At 41.6% G+C, this 16,945-nt stretch overlaps 1 protein-coding gene across 10 annotated transcripts in view; it reads left to right on the top strand.

Moving 5' to 3' along the window:
- Nucleotides 1–16,945, top strand: part of ergic1 (endoplasmic reticulum-golgi intermediate compartment 1) — a 112,485-nt gene that overhangs the window by 81,788 nt on the left and 13,752 nt on the right. For all 10 annotated transcript variants that reach the window (XR_010976079.1, XR_010976080.1, XM_068043417.1 and 7 more), the window contains 4 exons: nt 3,329–3,433; nt 7,653–7,713; nt 11,934–12,034; nt 13,369–13,491. Coding sequence is in view for 8 of the 10 variants with exons in the window: in XM_068043417.1 (XP_067899518.1) it covers nt 3,329–3,433; nt 7,653–7,713; nt 11,934–12,034; nt 13,369–13,491 (390 nt within the window). In the remaining 2 variants the exon portion in view is untranslated. The remainder of the gene's footprint in view (nt 1–3,328; nt 3,434–7,652; nt 7,714–11,933; nt 12,035–13,368; nt 13,492–16,945) is intronic.

Below are 16,945 nucleotides of genomic sequence, written 5' to 3' on the forward strand. Positions count from 1 at the left end.
TCCCTGCTTTTGTACTCAATACCTCTACTTATGAAGCCCACGTTTCCATATGCTTTGTCAGCTACTCTCTCAATATGTCCTGCCACCTTCAAAAATCTATGTATGTGAATCCCCAGGTCTCTCTGTCCCTGCACACTCTTTAGAACTATGCCATTAAGTCCATATTTCTTTTCCCTATTCCTTCTGCCCAAATGCATTACTTCACATTTCTCTGTATTAAATTGTTGCAGGAAAAGATACAGTGAACTAGCTGGATCCTGGAGTTAGGAAAGAATTCTTTTCTTTTGGGCCTCCTTATCTCGAGAGACAATGGATACGCGCCTGGAGGTGGTCAGTGGTTTGTGAAGCAGCGCCTGGAGTGGCTATAAAGGCCAATTCTGGAGTGACAGGCTCTTCCACAGGTGCTGCAGAGAAATTTGTTTGTTGGGGCTGTTGCACAGTTGGCTCTCCCCTTGCGCCTCTGTCTTTTTTCCTGCCAACTACTAAGTCTCTTCGACTCGCCACAATTTAGCCCTGTCTTTATGGCTGCCCGCCAGCTCTGGCGAATGCTGGCAACTGACTCCCACGACTTGTGATCAATGTCACACGATTTCATGTCGCGTTTGCAGACGTCTTTATAACGGAGACATGGACGGCCGGTGGGTCTGATACCAGTGGCGAGCTCACTGTACAATGTGTCTTTGGGGATCCTGCCATCTTCCATGCGGCTCACATGGCCAAGCCATCTCAAGCGCCGCTGACTCAGTAGTGTGTATAAGCTGGGGATGTTGGCCGCTTCAAGGACTTCTGTGTTGGAGATATAGTCCTGCCACCTGATGCCAAGTATTCTCCGAAGGCAGCGAAGATGGAATGAATTGAGACGTCGCTCTTGGCTGGCATACGTTGTCCAGGCCTCGCTGCCGTAGAGCAAGGTACTGAGGACACAGGCCTGATACACTCGGACTTTTGTGTTCTGTGTCAGTGCGCCATTTTCCCACACTCTCTTGGCCAGTCTGGACATAGCAGTGGAAGCCTTACAAGTTACAAAAGGGCTACCTAAGTATATAAGCGTAAAAGCATGATGGGTTGAATAGCTTCCTTCTGTGCTGTAAATGTATGTGGTTCACCCATCCCCTTGGTTTATTGGAATATTTGTGATTTGGGAATAGGTACAGCTATCTTTGTTTACTTAATGGCCAAAAAGTAATAGTTTCATATCCTGAGCAAAATTATATATTTTTTTTACTGCAATAAAGGATCTGTGCCAGCTGTATGATTTCCTTCAGAATGATTCACTATATACACAATTAAGATGTCAATAAATTGTACTCAATGTGCTTACCAATCTTGACTCATCAATATTGATGTGAATCAACATTCCTTTGCATTGTCTTGCCTCACCTTCAAATGCTGTTCCAGCTACTGGTCGACCACAGAATATATTTATTTTTGTAACAGTCCTTGTGACTTGCATTGCTTTTGTAAAGGATATCGAGTTATACAGATAGCGATCCCTTTCTTTGTCTTGATCAAGTCAGTAAAGTGTAAGGAAAAGGCTATTTAATCTTTGGGTAACATTTGAGTGATTCTCAAATTGCTTACATTTTGGGAGTGGCAATTTCTGACTAAGCACTGAATTTTTTTATGATGAGCCTGTATAGGCAATATTAGTCAGTAAATACAGATCTGAGGTTGGAACTTCCGGTACGTATATATCCAAAACGCAATAAGAAAGAACTTGCTATAGTCTAAACCATCATTATTTCACCAGATGTCAGCCAATGGAGCAGTATCAAGTCAGTACCTTCAGGAGAGGAGAGGAAAGAATAAAATCTGGACTTGATTGCAAATACTGGTGCAATGAATCAGGCGGATAATTCTCTCAGTACAATGAAATAAAGAACAGCATCTTGATGTCTCACTCTATTGATGTCCTGATGGGTGTATATAATTCAGTCCCTCCATTTTAAACCTGGTGTGACTTTGGTTATTGACTTCTCAATATGACTTGCTTGCAACCGGTCTGAATAGAGTCAGTGGTCAAATGTCAGACAATGCTTGGAATTTCTGCCACCATCGAGTAGTTGAAAGTTATCAAAATGAATGCAGTGTAAATTGTATTGATTTAAACATCAGTATTGAGTTTTTGACATTTATTTCTGCTTTATTAAATTAATTTATTTCTGCTTCTGGGGAGGCAGTGGTGTAGTGGTAATGTCACTGGACTAGTAGTCCAGAGGTCCAGGCTAGCCCTCTGGGGACATCGATTCAAATCCCACCAGGGCAGATGGTGAAATTTGAATTCAATTAATAAATCTGTAATTAAAAAAAAAGCTAGGCTAATGGTGACCATGAAACCATTGTTGATGGTTATAAAAACCCATCTGCATATATTAAGTATTACTAGAATGAAAAATGACTGAAAATTGAAATGTACACTATTTGGAGTCTATTATTTAAAATTGTAGAGTTTGATTAAACATTGTATGAAATATAATGGCCCAGATTTTGCATTAATAATAATGCTGGGGCTAATGATGCTCACTGATTATTATGGAGTAAATCAGACAGCAACTTCTGATGTCTGCACATGCGCATTTAAAAGTGGAAATCTGGACCTTGTTGTCAGGGATACCCCCGCTCTTCTACATGGTGCACTGAATAAGTCATTGCTGATGAACTTGGGCTACTTACCCACGAGAAAGACATCATAATTTAGGGCTGGTGAAATTTCTAACGACCTGATAATTGATTACTGGCAAACAACCTCTCTGGCCCTGAAAATTTAACTTTATACGTGTGGAGTCTCAATTTTTCAAAAGTTAATTAGTGTTGGAGATTTTAAAAAATAAAATAAAAATGATCTCTTTTTACTTTTTCTGTCTGTCTCTTACCTCTTTTTTTCTCTCTCTCTCTCAATCCCATCTGTCTTTTCCAATCTTTATTTCACTTTCTGTGCATGATTTAAATCTAATTTGTACAGGTTTAGTACTGTCTGGCTCAGTGGGAATTCTTCAATCTGGTTGAAGAGCCTCGCTGCTTCTCATCCTACTCAGTTGCCCCGTAGAGGATACCGCACTGGATCTGACACCTGATTGGAGCAAGTCTCTTATATAAAGCCCATGAAAACTATGTGGACAGCTGTCAGAGTGGTATTCCTTTGGTGCTGACTGCAAAATCTGGGTCATAACCTTTAATTGGATTTATATATAAAATTTTCTCCCCTCCACTGCACCCCTGTGTTAAGTATTCTGTAATTCTGTTCAATCATTTATTTTGCATTTATACATTAGGTGAAATTGTGGGGCTAGGTTGTATTGGGGTAAACAAATAAATATGTTTTTATTAGGTTCCAGGGAATTTCCATGTATCCACGCACAGTGCCACTGCACAACCGGATAATCCAGACATGACTCATATAATTAACAAACTGACATTTGGTGAAATAATACAGGTAAGTGCATTCTTCTCCATTAAAATTAATGCAATTCTCAATGTCCTGATTAAAACCCTGCCCAAAGTGGCAAGTGACTGTTACTCCTTCATTATATTTATCTGGCCAGTATGAATGAGGTCGAGAAAACTTTGGTCTGCACTTTTGTTTATTGGGTAGACCACTATTTTAAGTTTTCTGCTGTGACACTTTGATGCTGATCGATGGGGAATTCGAATCATTGAGCGTATTTTATGTCCTGGCAATAGTTATGATGAGATTCACATAGCTCAATCTTACAACTTGTTTTTGCATAACTTACAAAATTGGACATGTTGGGCTTCTCCACATCAGTGGGTCATCTTTCTTGACTTGAAACTATTTCTAACTCCCTGTGGTATATCCTTCTCTTGGCATATTTTTATGCCTCACTGCTTCATGGCTTTTTGTTTTCTAAAAAAAAATACACTGCCCCGGCAGCATCCTGGATTGAAAGCATTCTTGTCTCTATCTTCGATCTCTTGCTTTTTGCAGCCAACAAAATGAATCCAAGACTTTACAAAACAATGGGCTGGATTTTGTTGAGCTCTCGACATCGGGCTCGGTTGGGGGGGTGGTTGGAAGATCGCACCGGCAGCAGCCCACCAAGGAGCCCGACGTGGGGATTGCCGGGCCTGATCTTCCCAGTGGCAGCGAGGTTCCATGTTGGCTCTCCTGCCTCTTGGCGACGGACCCCAACTTTAAATATTTAAATAATGGAGGTGAATATATTAACATACCTTTCAATGCGATCTTCCCGGCTGTCCACAATCTTCTGTGTGGCAGCCTGCACTCACATGCCTTCACTTTCCCGCTAAGGGAAAGCTCGCACCAGCAAGTGGGAGGGGTTGGTTATCTTAGGATTTTTAGTGTAGTGGGGGGGGGGGGGGTGGAGAACAGGGTCAAATCTGCATGTGTAGTGTAGTGTAGTGGGGGGGGTGAAAAAAGGGGTGACCCCTGCACTTTGTGCAGTAATGGGGGTTGCGGGGAAGGTCACATGTTGAAGAAGAGTGTTTTTGGAGGGAGGGGGAATGGGGCAGCCATTTATTTTCTTTAAATTGGGTGGGGGTACGGGCATAAAATAAATTCATTTTTTTTTGGTTGGGGGCGGCTACGGGCTTCAACTGTGCAGGTCTGGCAGCCCTTTAAAAATGGCGCCAGCTCCTGCACAGAGGCAGCTGACACAGTTGTTGGCATCGCAGAGCCCGCCCTGCCACGTGATTGGGGGGCGTGGGGTGGACCTCCCAGAGTATACAGATGAGTCGCCATGATGGCATATTTTTCTTAGTGGCGGGAGAATAAACTTCAACCCAATGGGCTGGATTTTATAGAGCCTTCGACGTCTGGATTCGTGGTGGGGGAGGCATGAAGATTGCCCCGGATGAGGCCCACCACGGCCTTGCCCGATATTGGTGGCGGCGAGGCCTCATGGCAGCCTTCCCGCTGCTCAGTGACAGGATCTCCATTTAAATATTTAAATAACTTTAACTTGCCTAAATAAATGATTCTCCCGCCACCTTCTGAAGTCGCGCCGCGAGCTTCACCCCTGCAGCTGGCACTGCCGTGCCTTCGAATCCCCATTCAGGGAAATGAGGCACAACACTGCTGGGAAGGGGAGAGGAGGTAAGTTTCTCAGTGCGGGGATTGGGGGTTTGTGGTCGGTGTCAAATGCAAGTCATGGGTTTAAGGGATGATGGAAGGGTTATAGTTTAAAGTTGGTGCAGTTTGGGAGGGGGTGGGGGGGGAAGGTCAGATTGTGAATGTAAGTGTTTTTTGGGGGGGAGGAAGGAGGGAAGGGCAATTAATTAATTTAATTGATATTGGGGAGTAGAAGAGGGGCAAAACATTTTTTGTTTTAATTCAATGTCACTTTAGATATTTAAATGTCCCGGTAGGGCTGACAGCCCTTTAAAAATAGTGTCAGCGCCTGTGCGCAGGCAGCTGATGCCATTGCTGGGGACAGACGGCCCACCCCCTCCACATGATTGGAGGAGGGGGCGGGGGCAGGGGCTGTCTGCTCCGGCTATTTTAATGAGCCGCCGCACTTGGAATGTGCTGGCTCTTTGTGTCGCCCGCATGGGCAGACCACCATTTTTTTCCACCTTCAGCCCCATATGTGTAATGTGTTTGTAGATTATTGAGCCAAGCTAACAAAATACTTATAATTTACAGTCTGAGGAAACTGTATTAGCTAGCTGATTAATATCATAACTACCCGTCATCTCTCATCCTAATTTTGTTTTACGCAAACAGTTCATGGTTTATAACCTAGTCAAAGCAACACTTTATGCAAAACCTTTCTGTGGAAAACTGGTCAAACGTTCCTGAAACCTGTCGAGCACTTCAGTGCAGTACTGAGGGTGTGCCACACCATTAGAGGTACAGCTTTTTGGGAGAGTTGTTAAATTGGGGTGCATTTGGCTGTATTACTTGAGAAAGAGCTGGTAGTTCTCCTAGTGTCTTAGCCAATATTCATCTGACTGGCTGACTGTTAATCCAGAGACTATTTATGGGATTTGCTTGTTCACGTTTCAATGAATCAAAAAATAATTCATTTTAATTGAAGCAATTTAGGATTTTTCTGAGAGGCAGGATAAAGTGCCAGGCAAATCATAGTTCTTTAACAAAAATCCAATGATAGAATGATGCTGGCGTCTGGGGGGTGGGGAGGGGAAATGAGCTAGGTGCACAGTAGTGCAGCCACCTTTTTGGTTGTTAAATGATTCTCCTTTGCATGGAATTAAATGCCATTTCATCACCAGTGCATCAGAAATGGCTCATGGATATTATTTTCTTTGTGGAAGTTGCTTTATTAATATTTATCCTAGAATTGTTGCAGAGTAGTGGAGTTTGTCTTGTGTTTGTAAGTCGGCCAACATTTTCCTGTGTAGTAAAAGAACACAATGTTAACTAGCAACTGAGAGAAAAATGAATAAAAAATAAACATTGTGAGTGTTGTACCTTTCATCAGAACTCTGATCTGTTAAGTAGTTAAGCCTGTTTGGGCTGCTGAATTCTTGCCTGAAAATTATATCATGTGTTGACCAGGTGGTTCCAGTGACGTGAGCAGTTTACACTTTGTTATTCAGACACTGATCAAAAAACAGTTGGAACCGGATTCAGCTAATCTGGGACTGGCTCCCAGTTCAGTCGTTGAACAGGAGGATAATGGAGACAACAGAAAATAGATATAAATGTTATACAATTCTTTAAATGTAACTTTTTGTTTTGAGAACTTTGATAGTATAAGCGATGACTGTAAGTATAGATGAAATAAAATGGGGGAAAGGACAAGCTGAGCATAAATAAACCTATGATGGAGGAGCCAGTGTTAGAGACCTGGGGACAGTATTTGCAAGTGGGCAAAACTACGGCAGTTGAAATTCAATACAGATAAGTGCAAGGTCTTGAATGCTGGAAGAAAACATGAGGAACATAATTTAATAGTGTTAAACCAGCTAGGAGAGAAGCTAAAAGAGATCTGCTAGTGATTGTTACATGATCAGTGGGGAATATCTGATCCTCAAACCTGAGTTGGAAATGGAGTCCAATCCCCTGCCCAGTGCCGGGGATCCTTTTCTTCGAGTCTAATGGGGGTGGGGTGCAGGCAGAGCGGCGAGTTGGGAAGAGTGGGGGGGGTAACAGGGCAGTGTGATGGGAAGGATATGGGGAGGTCCAATCCCCGACCCTTGAGGCGGAAGGGGAATCTGATGGTGGGGAAGCTTGGGGGGCCAGCTGGAAGCTCTCCTATCCCTCCTTGCTCACATAGAGTCTTCTGAAGGCATTTGCCTTCTCCCTGGGGGCTGTCTTAACCTTGCTGCAGCTGCTAGTTAAACCTGCAAAGCAGGATAAATCAGAGGCTTTGAAAACAACAACCTGTCTCCTGGGATTGGGTTGACTGCCTGCTCCGCATCTGTAAAACCCAGATGTTGGGGGGTTGGAGCTGGCTTCCTGCTCGGAATCTTTGCCCATTTAACTGTCCCACCTACACCAAATCCCACTCATTCACCCATGTAAACACCCTCCTGTTATTACTGAAATGAAAACATTTTCAGTATTTGTTGGTATGGCTTAATAAAGGAGAAAAGGTATCTTGTGTGCTGTCAGCTGTTTCAAGGTAAATGCAATATTACATTAAAAGTGGGGAAATTATTTCTGAAACCAATTTTTTTTTTGTAACAGTTGCTCTTGTTTTATTTAGGTTAAAAATGTTCACGGTGCTTTTAATGCCCTAGCCGGAGCAGATAAACTTAGTTCAAATGGTAAGTATTTACACTAATTAACATTTGCAGATTCAGTTTAGATGCTTGACTAATACCTTTGCTTTACTCTCATTTTATTACATAAAAAGTGTAGCAAGGAAATAGTTGGGTTGTGATTTAGTTAACAAGGTAATTTGAAACATCTATTGTGTAGTTTGGTGAATTTTCATCATTTGTCAATTGTGAAGAAAATTCAGTTAAAGTTTCTCGCTATAATTAGTACCATTGCTGTGATTCATTCAAGAAGGGGGTAGGCTGCAAATTGGATTTTAAAAAAATTCTGACAAGCTATTAATAATCCTGGGCTAACATGTCTATGTCTGAAAAATGGACTTGCCATTTCTGTAGGGTACATAGTTTTATTCTGGAAAGATAACTGCAGGTTTTCAACTGCCCGGTGAGGGAGTGAACATCGAAGCAAATTCTGCAGGTACTGGAAGGTTTCTCATTTCATCAAATATAAAGTCATTGGAAGCCATTAACAAACCAGTGCTAGCAGGATGTGCAATTTTTAAACTTTCTGTTAGCTGTGTTGTAATTTGTACTTAAACAATTATAGGCACAGTGTTTAACAAGAACAAAAACTGATTTCTGAAGCTAAGTTTGAGCAAACTTTCTATAAATCTCAACACAACAAATAAAGTGTTCCTTAGAACAAATGTAGCATTCCTAATAGGGAGCAGGAAGCTTTTATTGGACATGCCTTGGGGTAGGAGGAGAATTGCAATTGTAATTAACATTTAAACTGGCTGGGTAAGGACTAGGAGGGGCCTGATTGGTTAAACTTATATAAAAAAGAACTAGGAATACACTAAAACAAAAATATAAAAATTTAATAATTCTATTTAAATCGCATCTGAAAGCAAACTTGAGTTTGAGAACACAAAGTTTAAATGAGCGTCTAAATATGTATTTTTTTATTTTAATCCATTAACCTTTTGTTCTTTCATAAAAACGCTCTTAAATTTGAACACAAAATGTTTTAAAAGTTATTTGACTAAGTAGTGTACACTAGTAGTTTTACAAGTTGGAATGCCCCAAGCTATTAGGTTGTGATTCCTTAACATATTTCCTGTGACTCGTAAATATATTGTATAACAACACAACCTGCAGTTTGTGCTGTATAATTAGAACATAACCAGACATTTTGGACCCATGCAAAAGCCAAATACCATGGATGCTGGAAATCTGAATTAAAAACAGAAAATGCTGGAAATACTGAGCAGGTCAGCCACCATGTATGGTAAGAGAAACAGAGTTATTGGTTCAGGTCAGTGACCTTTCATCAGAACTGGAAAAAGGTAGAGTTATAACAGGTTTTAACCAAGTACAGAGGTGGGCAGGGGGTGGAAAACAAAAGGGAAGGTCTATGATGGGTTGGAAGGCAGGTGAGATTTAATGACAAAAGGAGTAATGATGCGTGGCAAATGGCAATGTAGTGGGATAAGTAAAGGAAAAACAGATGGGTCTAGAGGGCGTGTAAGTGGGATTAGTGGAATCATTGCCAGTTGCTCTGCAAAAAATGAGAGCAGAGGTTATGGTCTGAAATTGTTTAACTCAATACTGAGTTAGGAAGGCTATAAAGTGCCTAATTGAAAGATGATGTGCTGTTCAAATTTATGTTGAGCTTCCTTGAAACAATATAAGAGGCTGAGGACAGAGAATTTAAAGTGGGAATGGGGCAGAGAAATAAAATGACAGGTGTCTGGAAGCTACTTGTCACACCTGTGGACTGAACAGACGCTTTTGCAAAGTAGTTATCTGATCCAGGTTTGGTATCTCCATTGTAGAGGGGATTGTGAGCAGTGAATACAGTGTACTAAATTGAAAGAAGTATAAGTAAATTGCTGTTTCACCTGGAAAGAATGTTTGGGGCCCCGAATGGTGGGAAGAGAGGAAATAAAAGGGCAGGTGTTTTCTATCTACTATGCTTGCAGGGATGGTGCTGTGGGAAGGGGTGTTGGTGGTATTAAGGAGTGGATCAGCATGTTGCGGAGGGAATTGTCCCTTTGGAATGCTGAGTGGGGAGGGTAAGATGTGCTTGATGGTGACATCACGCTGAAGTTGGCAGAAATGATGGAGGATAATTTGTTGTAAGTGAAGGCTGGTGGGTAGAAGGTGGAATACAAGGGGAACCTTCTGTTTCTGGGATGGAGGGGAAGGGGAGAGACAAGAAGCGTATGAAATGGAGCGGATCCAGTCAAGGGCTCTGTCAACGACAGTTGGGGAATCCTCAGTTGAAGAAAAAAGGAAGACACATCGGAAGCACTGGTGTGGAAGGTGGCATCGTCAGAACAGATGCAACAGAAATGGAGAAACTGGAAGCATGGAATATAGTCTTTCTAGGAAGCGGGTTGTGAGGAAGTGTAATCAAGGTAGCTTTGGAAGTCAGTGGACTTATAGTTAATATTGGTTTATAGCCTGTCTCCAGAAATGGAGACTGAGAAGTCAAGGAAGGGAAAGGAAGAGTCAGAGATGGACCATGTGAAGCTGAGAGAATGGGAGTGAAAATTGGAAGCAAAGTTGATGAAATTTTCTAGTTGAAGGCGAGAGCAGGAAGTGACACTGATACAGTCATCAATGTACTGGAAAAATAGTTGAGGGAGGTGACCTTAGTCAGATTGGACAAGGAATGTTACACATATCCCACAAAAAGGCAGACGTAGCTAGGACGCATAGGGGTTCCCAAAACAACACTTTTTTATTTGGAGGCAGTGAGAGGAGTCAAAGGAGAAGTTGTTCAATGTGAGAACCAGTTCAGCAGGTGGAGGAGGATGGTGGTGGATGGGGACTGGTTGGACCTCTGTACAAGGAAGAAGTGGAGAGTCCTCAGTTTGACTTGGTGTGGATGGGTAGAGGGATTGGATGTTAATGCTGTTTCTCCCCATGGATTCTGTCTGCCCTGCTGAGTATTTCCATTATTTTCTATTTTGCTCCTGGGCTCCCTTTTCCTTTACAGCTAAATTTAATCAAGGCTGTCTATATATTTAAAGTTTTCAGATGGCTTCATCTGTTTCAATTCCTATAAACATTGTTTATTGAATATAGTCATTGCTATAAATATTCTCAGATTATTTTTCCTTTTTTTCCCTTTTTCAATTCCTCCTTTTTTCTTTCTCTGCTCTGCAGCCCCCCTCCACCCCTAAGACCCCATAATTTGCAACTTTCCTTCTCTTGTTTCTCCATGAAAGACTCGTGCATGAGCCACAGACTGCTCTGTGACTAGGACAGCAAAAGAAACATAAGCTGCCACAGGGATGCTTTTTGCAGGAAGAAACAGAATACCAGTTTTTTTTTTTTCCCCGGTTGTGGATTATTCAGCTTCCTGAAGGTGGCACATCCCACCCATGCCCTGCACCAATTTAACCAGGCAGTAGGTTTGTATAAATCGGGTTATCTGATTTAATAGTTCACTTTCAAACAGTCCTGTCAAATAGGACTAGAAATGGAGCCATCTGTGCAGATATTTCAGATCCATAGTAATGGTTCCTGCTGCCTGGGTAACATGTTGCAGGGTATATAGTGTGTATGAGAATATCAAAGCCCACCAAATATGGCTTGCAGTTGTGCATTGTCTGCAGTTATTTGTAATACTACTTGTATTGCTGTTTAATCATACTGTGCCACCTGGCTGCTAGAATTTCATATGTGGAACTGTGTCCTAATTGCATCAGTGGATATTCAGTCTTCCTAACATTTTTATAAAAAAACACAATGAAAATGAAGTCCACTGATTGGTTACACTAATCGCAACGTGACTGATGATTAGGGAATCACTCATACCATTTACCTGCTGCCAAGTATTTGGGCGGTGTGGCCATAAGGAGCTATCATAAAATATACTGCTATCTGTGCCTACGGCTGAAGATTTTGATAAAATGTTATTTATAATCTTTGTCCCAGTGTTAAGGTCTTTGTTGGAGCTATCAGTGTGGTAATGATGGTAATTTACTTGGAGATTGCTATTCCTTGTCTTTTGGACAAGCAAAAACTAATACTCGCAATTTGTTTTAAAAATCTAATTATAAAACCCAAAATAAGGGCCACGATTTGATTCATGTCAAGAACCAAATAGAGGTTCAGGTAGTTGTTCGTTTTTGCACCATGAATAACATGTTAAAATAGTTACATATAGATAACTCGTCATAATAGGATTTCAATTGGAAAAGGTCTTTACTATATATTGCAATGTAACTATTTGACCTTCGGCTCTCACACAGCTCTTGCATCACACGACTATGTACTGAAGATAGTCCCCACAGTGTATGAAGATTTAAAAGAAAAGCAACGCTTTTCCTATCAGTACACAGTAGCACAAAAGGTAAGGCGACTGTGTTTTTATTTTGTGACTTTAAGAATGCAAATTTATGCTCCCTTGCAACTTTAATTAAAATTAATGCAAAATAAATACTGCTCATAAGAGGGCAGTCAAAACAAGTTACTTAGTCATTTATTGTTCTATCTATTCCACATAACCAGTCTGTTTATAATACGAAGTGATATTTATTTGGCTGCGTTTGCTGACAACGCAACCACTAGGTGGCACTGCACTGGCACATGCGCAAATGCAGCCAGTGCCACTAAAACTTCTCAGCCTGCGACGTTCAGGCAGCTGCCAGGACTAAAGGTGGCTCTCTTCCCCGCTCTCTCCCTGCTTCCACCCCCCGCCCCCTCCCGTGCTTCCCCCCCCCGCCCCGCTCTCTCCCCGCTTATTTCCACCTAACAAAGCGGCACGCGCAGAGAGTAGGAGCCTGTTTACGCATGTGCGCAGCTTGGCGCAGTCTGATGATGTCAGCAGCCGGCTGTGTTGTCAGAATCACTTTGTTGAGGAAATTGTCTCGGTTTACATCCAATATAACAGAACTGAGGGAGTGCTGCATTGGCAGAGGTACCATCCTTTTGAATGAGATATTATTCCGAGGCTCTATCTTCCTGTCTCAAAGGTTCAGCTTGACATTAAAGATTTCATAGCATTATTTGAAGAGTGGCAGGGAATTCTCTTGGCCAGTCTTCCTCCATCAAAACCAGATTCCTTGCTTATACATCTCCTTGCTGTTTATGGGATTTTGCTGTGCTGAAAATAGATGCTGCATTTGCCTGTAATTTCAAATTAACAGTGGCGCAGTGATTAGCACCGCAGCCTCACAGCTCCAGCGACCCGGGTTCAATTCTGGGTACTGCCTGTGTGGAGTTTGCAAGTTCTCCCTGTGTCTGCGTGGGTTTCCTCCGGGTGCTCCGGTTTCATCCCACAGCCAAATGGCTTGCAGGTTGATAGGTAAATTGGCCATTATAAATTGCCCCTAGCATAGGTAGGTGGTAGGGGAATATAGGGACAGGTGAGGATGTGGTAGAAATATGGGATTAGTGTAGGATTAGTATAAATGGGTGGTTAATGGTCGGCACAGACTCGGTGGGCCGAAGGGCCTGTTTCAGTGCTGTATCTCTAAATCCAAAAAAAAAATCAACTTATTGTATGTGACACACCTTTGAGATCTTTGTAAGAAGTGATAAACAGCTATATGAATGCAAGTTAGTTCTTACCCCTTCTGTATATTAGTGATTGAAGTAAATACGAGAACCTGTAACATGAAATTTTTCATGTTTTCAATAACCTTGGCCAAAATTTGATTAATGTTTAGTTTTTGTATATTTCAGGAATATGTGGCATACAGCCACACAGGTCGCATTATACCTGCCATCTGGTTCCGATATGACCTCAGCCCAATTACTGTAAAATACATTGAACGGCAACAACCATTATACAGGTTTATTACAACAGTGAGTAAACGCTTGTTAATCATGGTGATAAGAATTCATTCCATTAAGAGTCTATGCTTGACAGTGCACTATACAGTATGGATCATATATGTAGCACTATTGAGTTTGGAATAGATCAATCTTGATTGGGAAAATCCAATTAATTGCACTTTTCAAAAATATTGTTCATTAAGTGAAATGATATTTCAAAATTTTCAGTGTTTTAATGTTTATTCTGTGTGTTAGTTATTAATGACATTGTGGTTTTCCAGTGCAGCATTTAGGGACTTTAAGATGGGTATTTTCTATGACTCAAAAGTTCCTGATATGAGTTCTTCTCCTGACTTGAGGTGAATTGCCTTAGAAGTTCCTTTAAAAAAGAAAATAAACTGTATTGGTAATTTGTGTATACAAAACCATCTGGATTTGTGAGATTTCTCATTGAAGAAAGTGAACTGGGGATAATAATGTCAGGCTAGGTCAAGAGAACCTTTACAATTATTGACTTAATTTTTAAAAGTTAAAGTCTTGGTGTGTGCATTCTACATTGGCCTTTCATAACCAGATCTTGGCTTTAAATCTTGTCTAGAATGATGAAAGAAAAATCTTTATCTGTTGGCTAAAAGGGTTTTATGTGAAATGAGTTTGGGCAATATAGTTGTTATTGGGCACAGAACCATAGCAGATTTGACCCCTAGTTTGGCAGTAAATTGGTTCAGAGGCCACGGGATTGCTGGTGTAGGAAATTAAAGCATATTAGACTTGTATAACAGAAAGTGCCCTGCAGTGGTTAGGTTGAGACTGAGTAGGGAAAGTCTTATTTCTCATTTTAAACTATAGCTGACCTTATAGTGCTTAATGCTGATACCCGATGCCTAAAATGCAAAATGTTCCATTCCCTAGCATCAAGATTCCTCAGTCTAATAAGTACAAAATTCACATCTTTAAGTGCTTTCAGGTAGGCAGACAAAGTGACATGACATAACAGCCTATTTACTAGCTATACTTTCCACTGCCCGCCCACACTGCCGCAGTGGTGGTGCGGCCCTTATCGTTAAGTCACATCTTGATTTCTCCCTATTCTCCTTTTAGTGCCTCAGTGTGTTCCATGTTCTCAACTCATGTTTAAAATCCTCATGGTCTAAACCCCTCCACCCCTTCCAAGCTCCATCTGGCGATATCTTCCCTCCTTTCCTTCTTCAGGCTGTATAGTGGATGGCTGCTCATCGTTAATGATTTCAATCGCCATCTTAGCTCTCCTTGTTCACTCTAATAATTCATGTCCTCCTTAAACCTCTGCCTTCATATCAATTCTCTCACTACTGATCATGGTCACCCCCTCAACCATGCCATTTCACATGGGCTGTCTACTCCCAGGGTCTCGGATCACTGACGAGATCATCTGACCACTTCCTCATATCCATTATTACTCGCAGCCCCCTACTCTGTTCCAACCCGACTTTCTTTTGCATCTTCCCCTGTTGGGAAGAAAACTTCCCCCAAGTTACTTACAACTGCACTTTCAAACTCCCAACTGCCTAGCCTTTAGCCTTTCATTCACCATGATACTTCTGCAGTCATCGTTTTGCTCAACCATAGCTTCATTTCCATCTTTGATTCTGTTGTTCCTATCATGGTCATTTCCACTGGTAGGGCACCTATCTTCATTCTCTCAAGTCCAAAAGGGACAGACTTGAGCATATTTAGCATCCAACTGGTTTAGTCATCTGTCACCAAATCTGACTGGATCACATCAAACACGATTTCTCCCTGCCTCACACACTGCCAAAACCACATACCACTCAACTTTGAATCACTCCAATCAGGTTTCTGCCCCTGCTACAGTACCAAAGCAGCTCTTGTGTGAACTTGGGTCATCCCTTTCTATTGTGCTAATACTGTCATTAATTAACAGAGCCACCCCTCCACCTTTTCCTAGCTTCCCGTCCTTCCTAAATGCCATGTACTCTTCAGTATTCAAGATTGGAGCATACGCATGGGATTAAGGTAAAAGCTGAAATATTCAGAACAAACTTTAAAAAAAAAATTGTTTTTCAGGGCCAAAGAGGTTTTTCATCAGTAATTGTGAACTTAATACACTGTTTAAAAACCCAGTTACGGCTCATTCAATGAGATGTAACTTTTTCAGGGGCTTTTGCAGCAAGAAGAGTAAAAGTGGAAGTTCTTGTCACTTCGGTGATTTCAAATGATTGCACTCTGCGGGGGATGCAATAGCGGACCTTCTGGAGAAGCATAGAATCAATGACAGAAACTTACATATTTAAATGCAGAAATCCAGATGTGCAGACTCCAGATGTGGCAGTACTGATTGGGAAAGACACGTTAGTGTTCGAAAGAGAGGATATCCTTGAGGGGGCAAGAGCAGAATCCGTTTGGTTAAAGTTGAGAAGCAATAAAGAGTATGATCACGCTACTGGAGATATAGGCCTCCAAATAGTGTGAGAGAAATAGAGGAGCAAATCTGCAGGGAAATCACAGTGGTGTATGAAAACTATAGAGTGGTGATATTGGGTAGCTTTAATTACCCAAATAAAAGGAACAGAGGGGAAGGAATTTCTGGAATGTGTTCAGGAGGACTTCCTTGACCAGTATGTTCTCAGACCAGCTAGGAAGGAGGCATTGCTGGAGCTGGTGCTGGGGAATGAGGTGGACCAAGTGTCTGTGGGAGAACACTTGGGTAAGAGTGATCATCGTATCATAAGGTTTAGATTAGTAATGTAGAAGAGCAAGGAACAATCTAAAGTAGAACTTCTAAATTGGAAGAGGGTTAACTTCTATGGAATGAGAGGGGATCTAGCTAGAGTAGAATGGAACCAAAATTTAACAGGAAAAGCTGTGATGGAACAATGGATGATCTTTAAGGAAGAAATGTTTCAGGTACAGGCTAGGTATATTCCAACAAGGGCGAAAGGTGGGGAACCAAAGCCAAGGCTCCGCAGATGACGAGGGAGATAGAGAACATGAAACAATAAGAGAGGTGTATGATGCATGTCAGGTGAATTCTTCAAGCAATAATTGTCCGAATACAAAAATTTGAGAGGGTAAGTTAAGAGTGAGGCCTATTAGTCACAAAGTAGGTAGTATATGCTTAGTGATGCAGGTCAAGGCTAGAATACTTAATGAGTACTTTATATCAATGTTTACTAAGGAAGAGAATACTGACAAAATATCAGTCGAAGCGGAGATGTTAGAGGTAATGGAAGGGGTGAAAATTGATGGGCATGATGTACAGGAAAGTTTAGCTTTGCTTAGAATGGATAAGTCGCCTGGTCTGGATGGCTTACACCCCCAGGTTGCTCAAGGAAGTGGGGGTGGGGATAGTGAAAGGACTTGCCATAATCTTCCAAACTTCCCCAGAAATGGTAGTGGTGCCAAGGATTGGAGAATGGCAAATATGACGCCCTTGTTCAAGAAAGCATGTCCAGTTACTCCTAGTAACTGCAGGCCAGTCGGT

The sequence above is a fragment of the Heterodontus francisci genome, chromosome 12, assembly GCF_036365525.1.
Source record: "Heterodontus francisci isolate sHetFra1 chromosome 12, sHetFra1.hap1, whole genome shotgun sequence".
Classification (NCBI taxonomy): Eukaryota; Metazoa; Chordata; class Chondrichthyes; order Heterodontiformes; family Heterodontidae; genus Heterodontus; species Heterodontus francisci.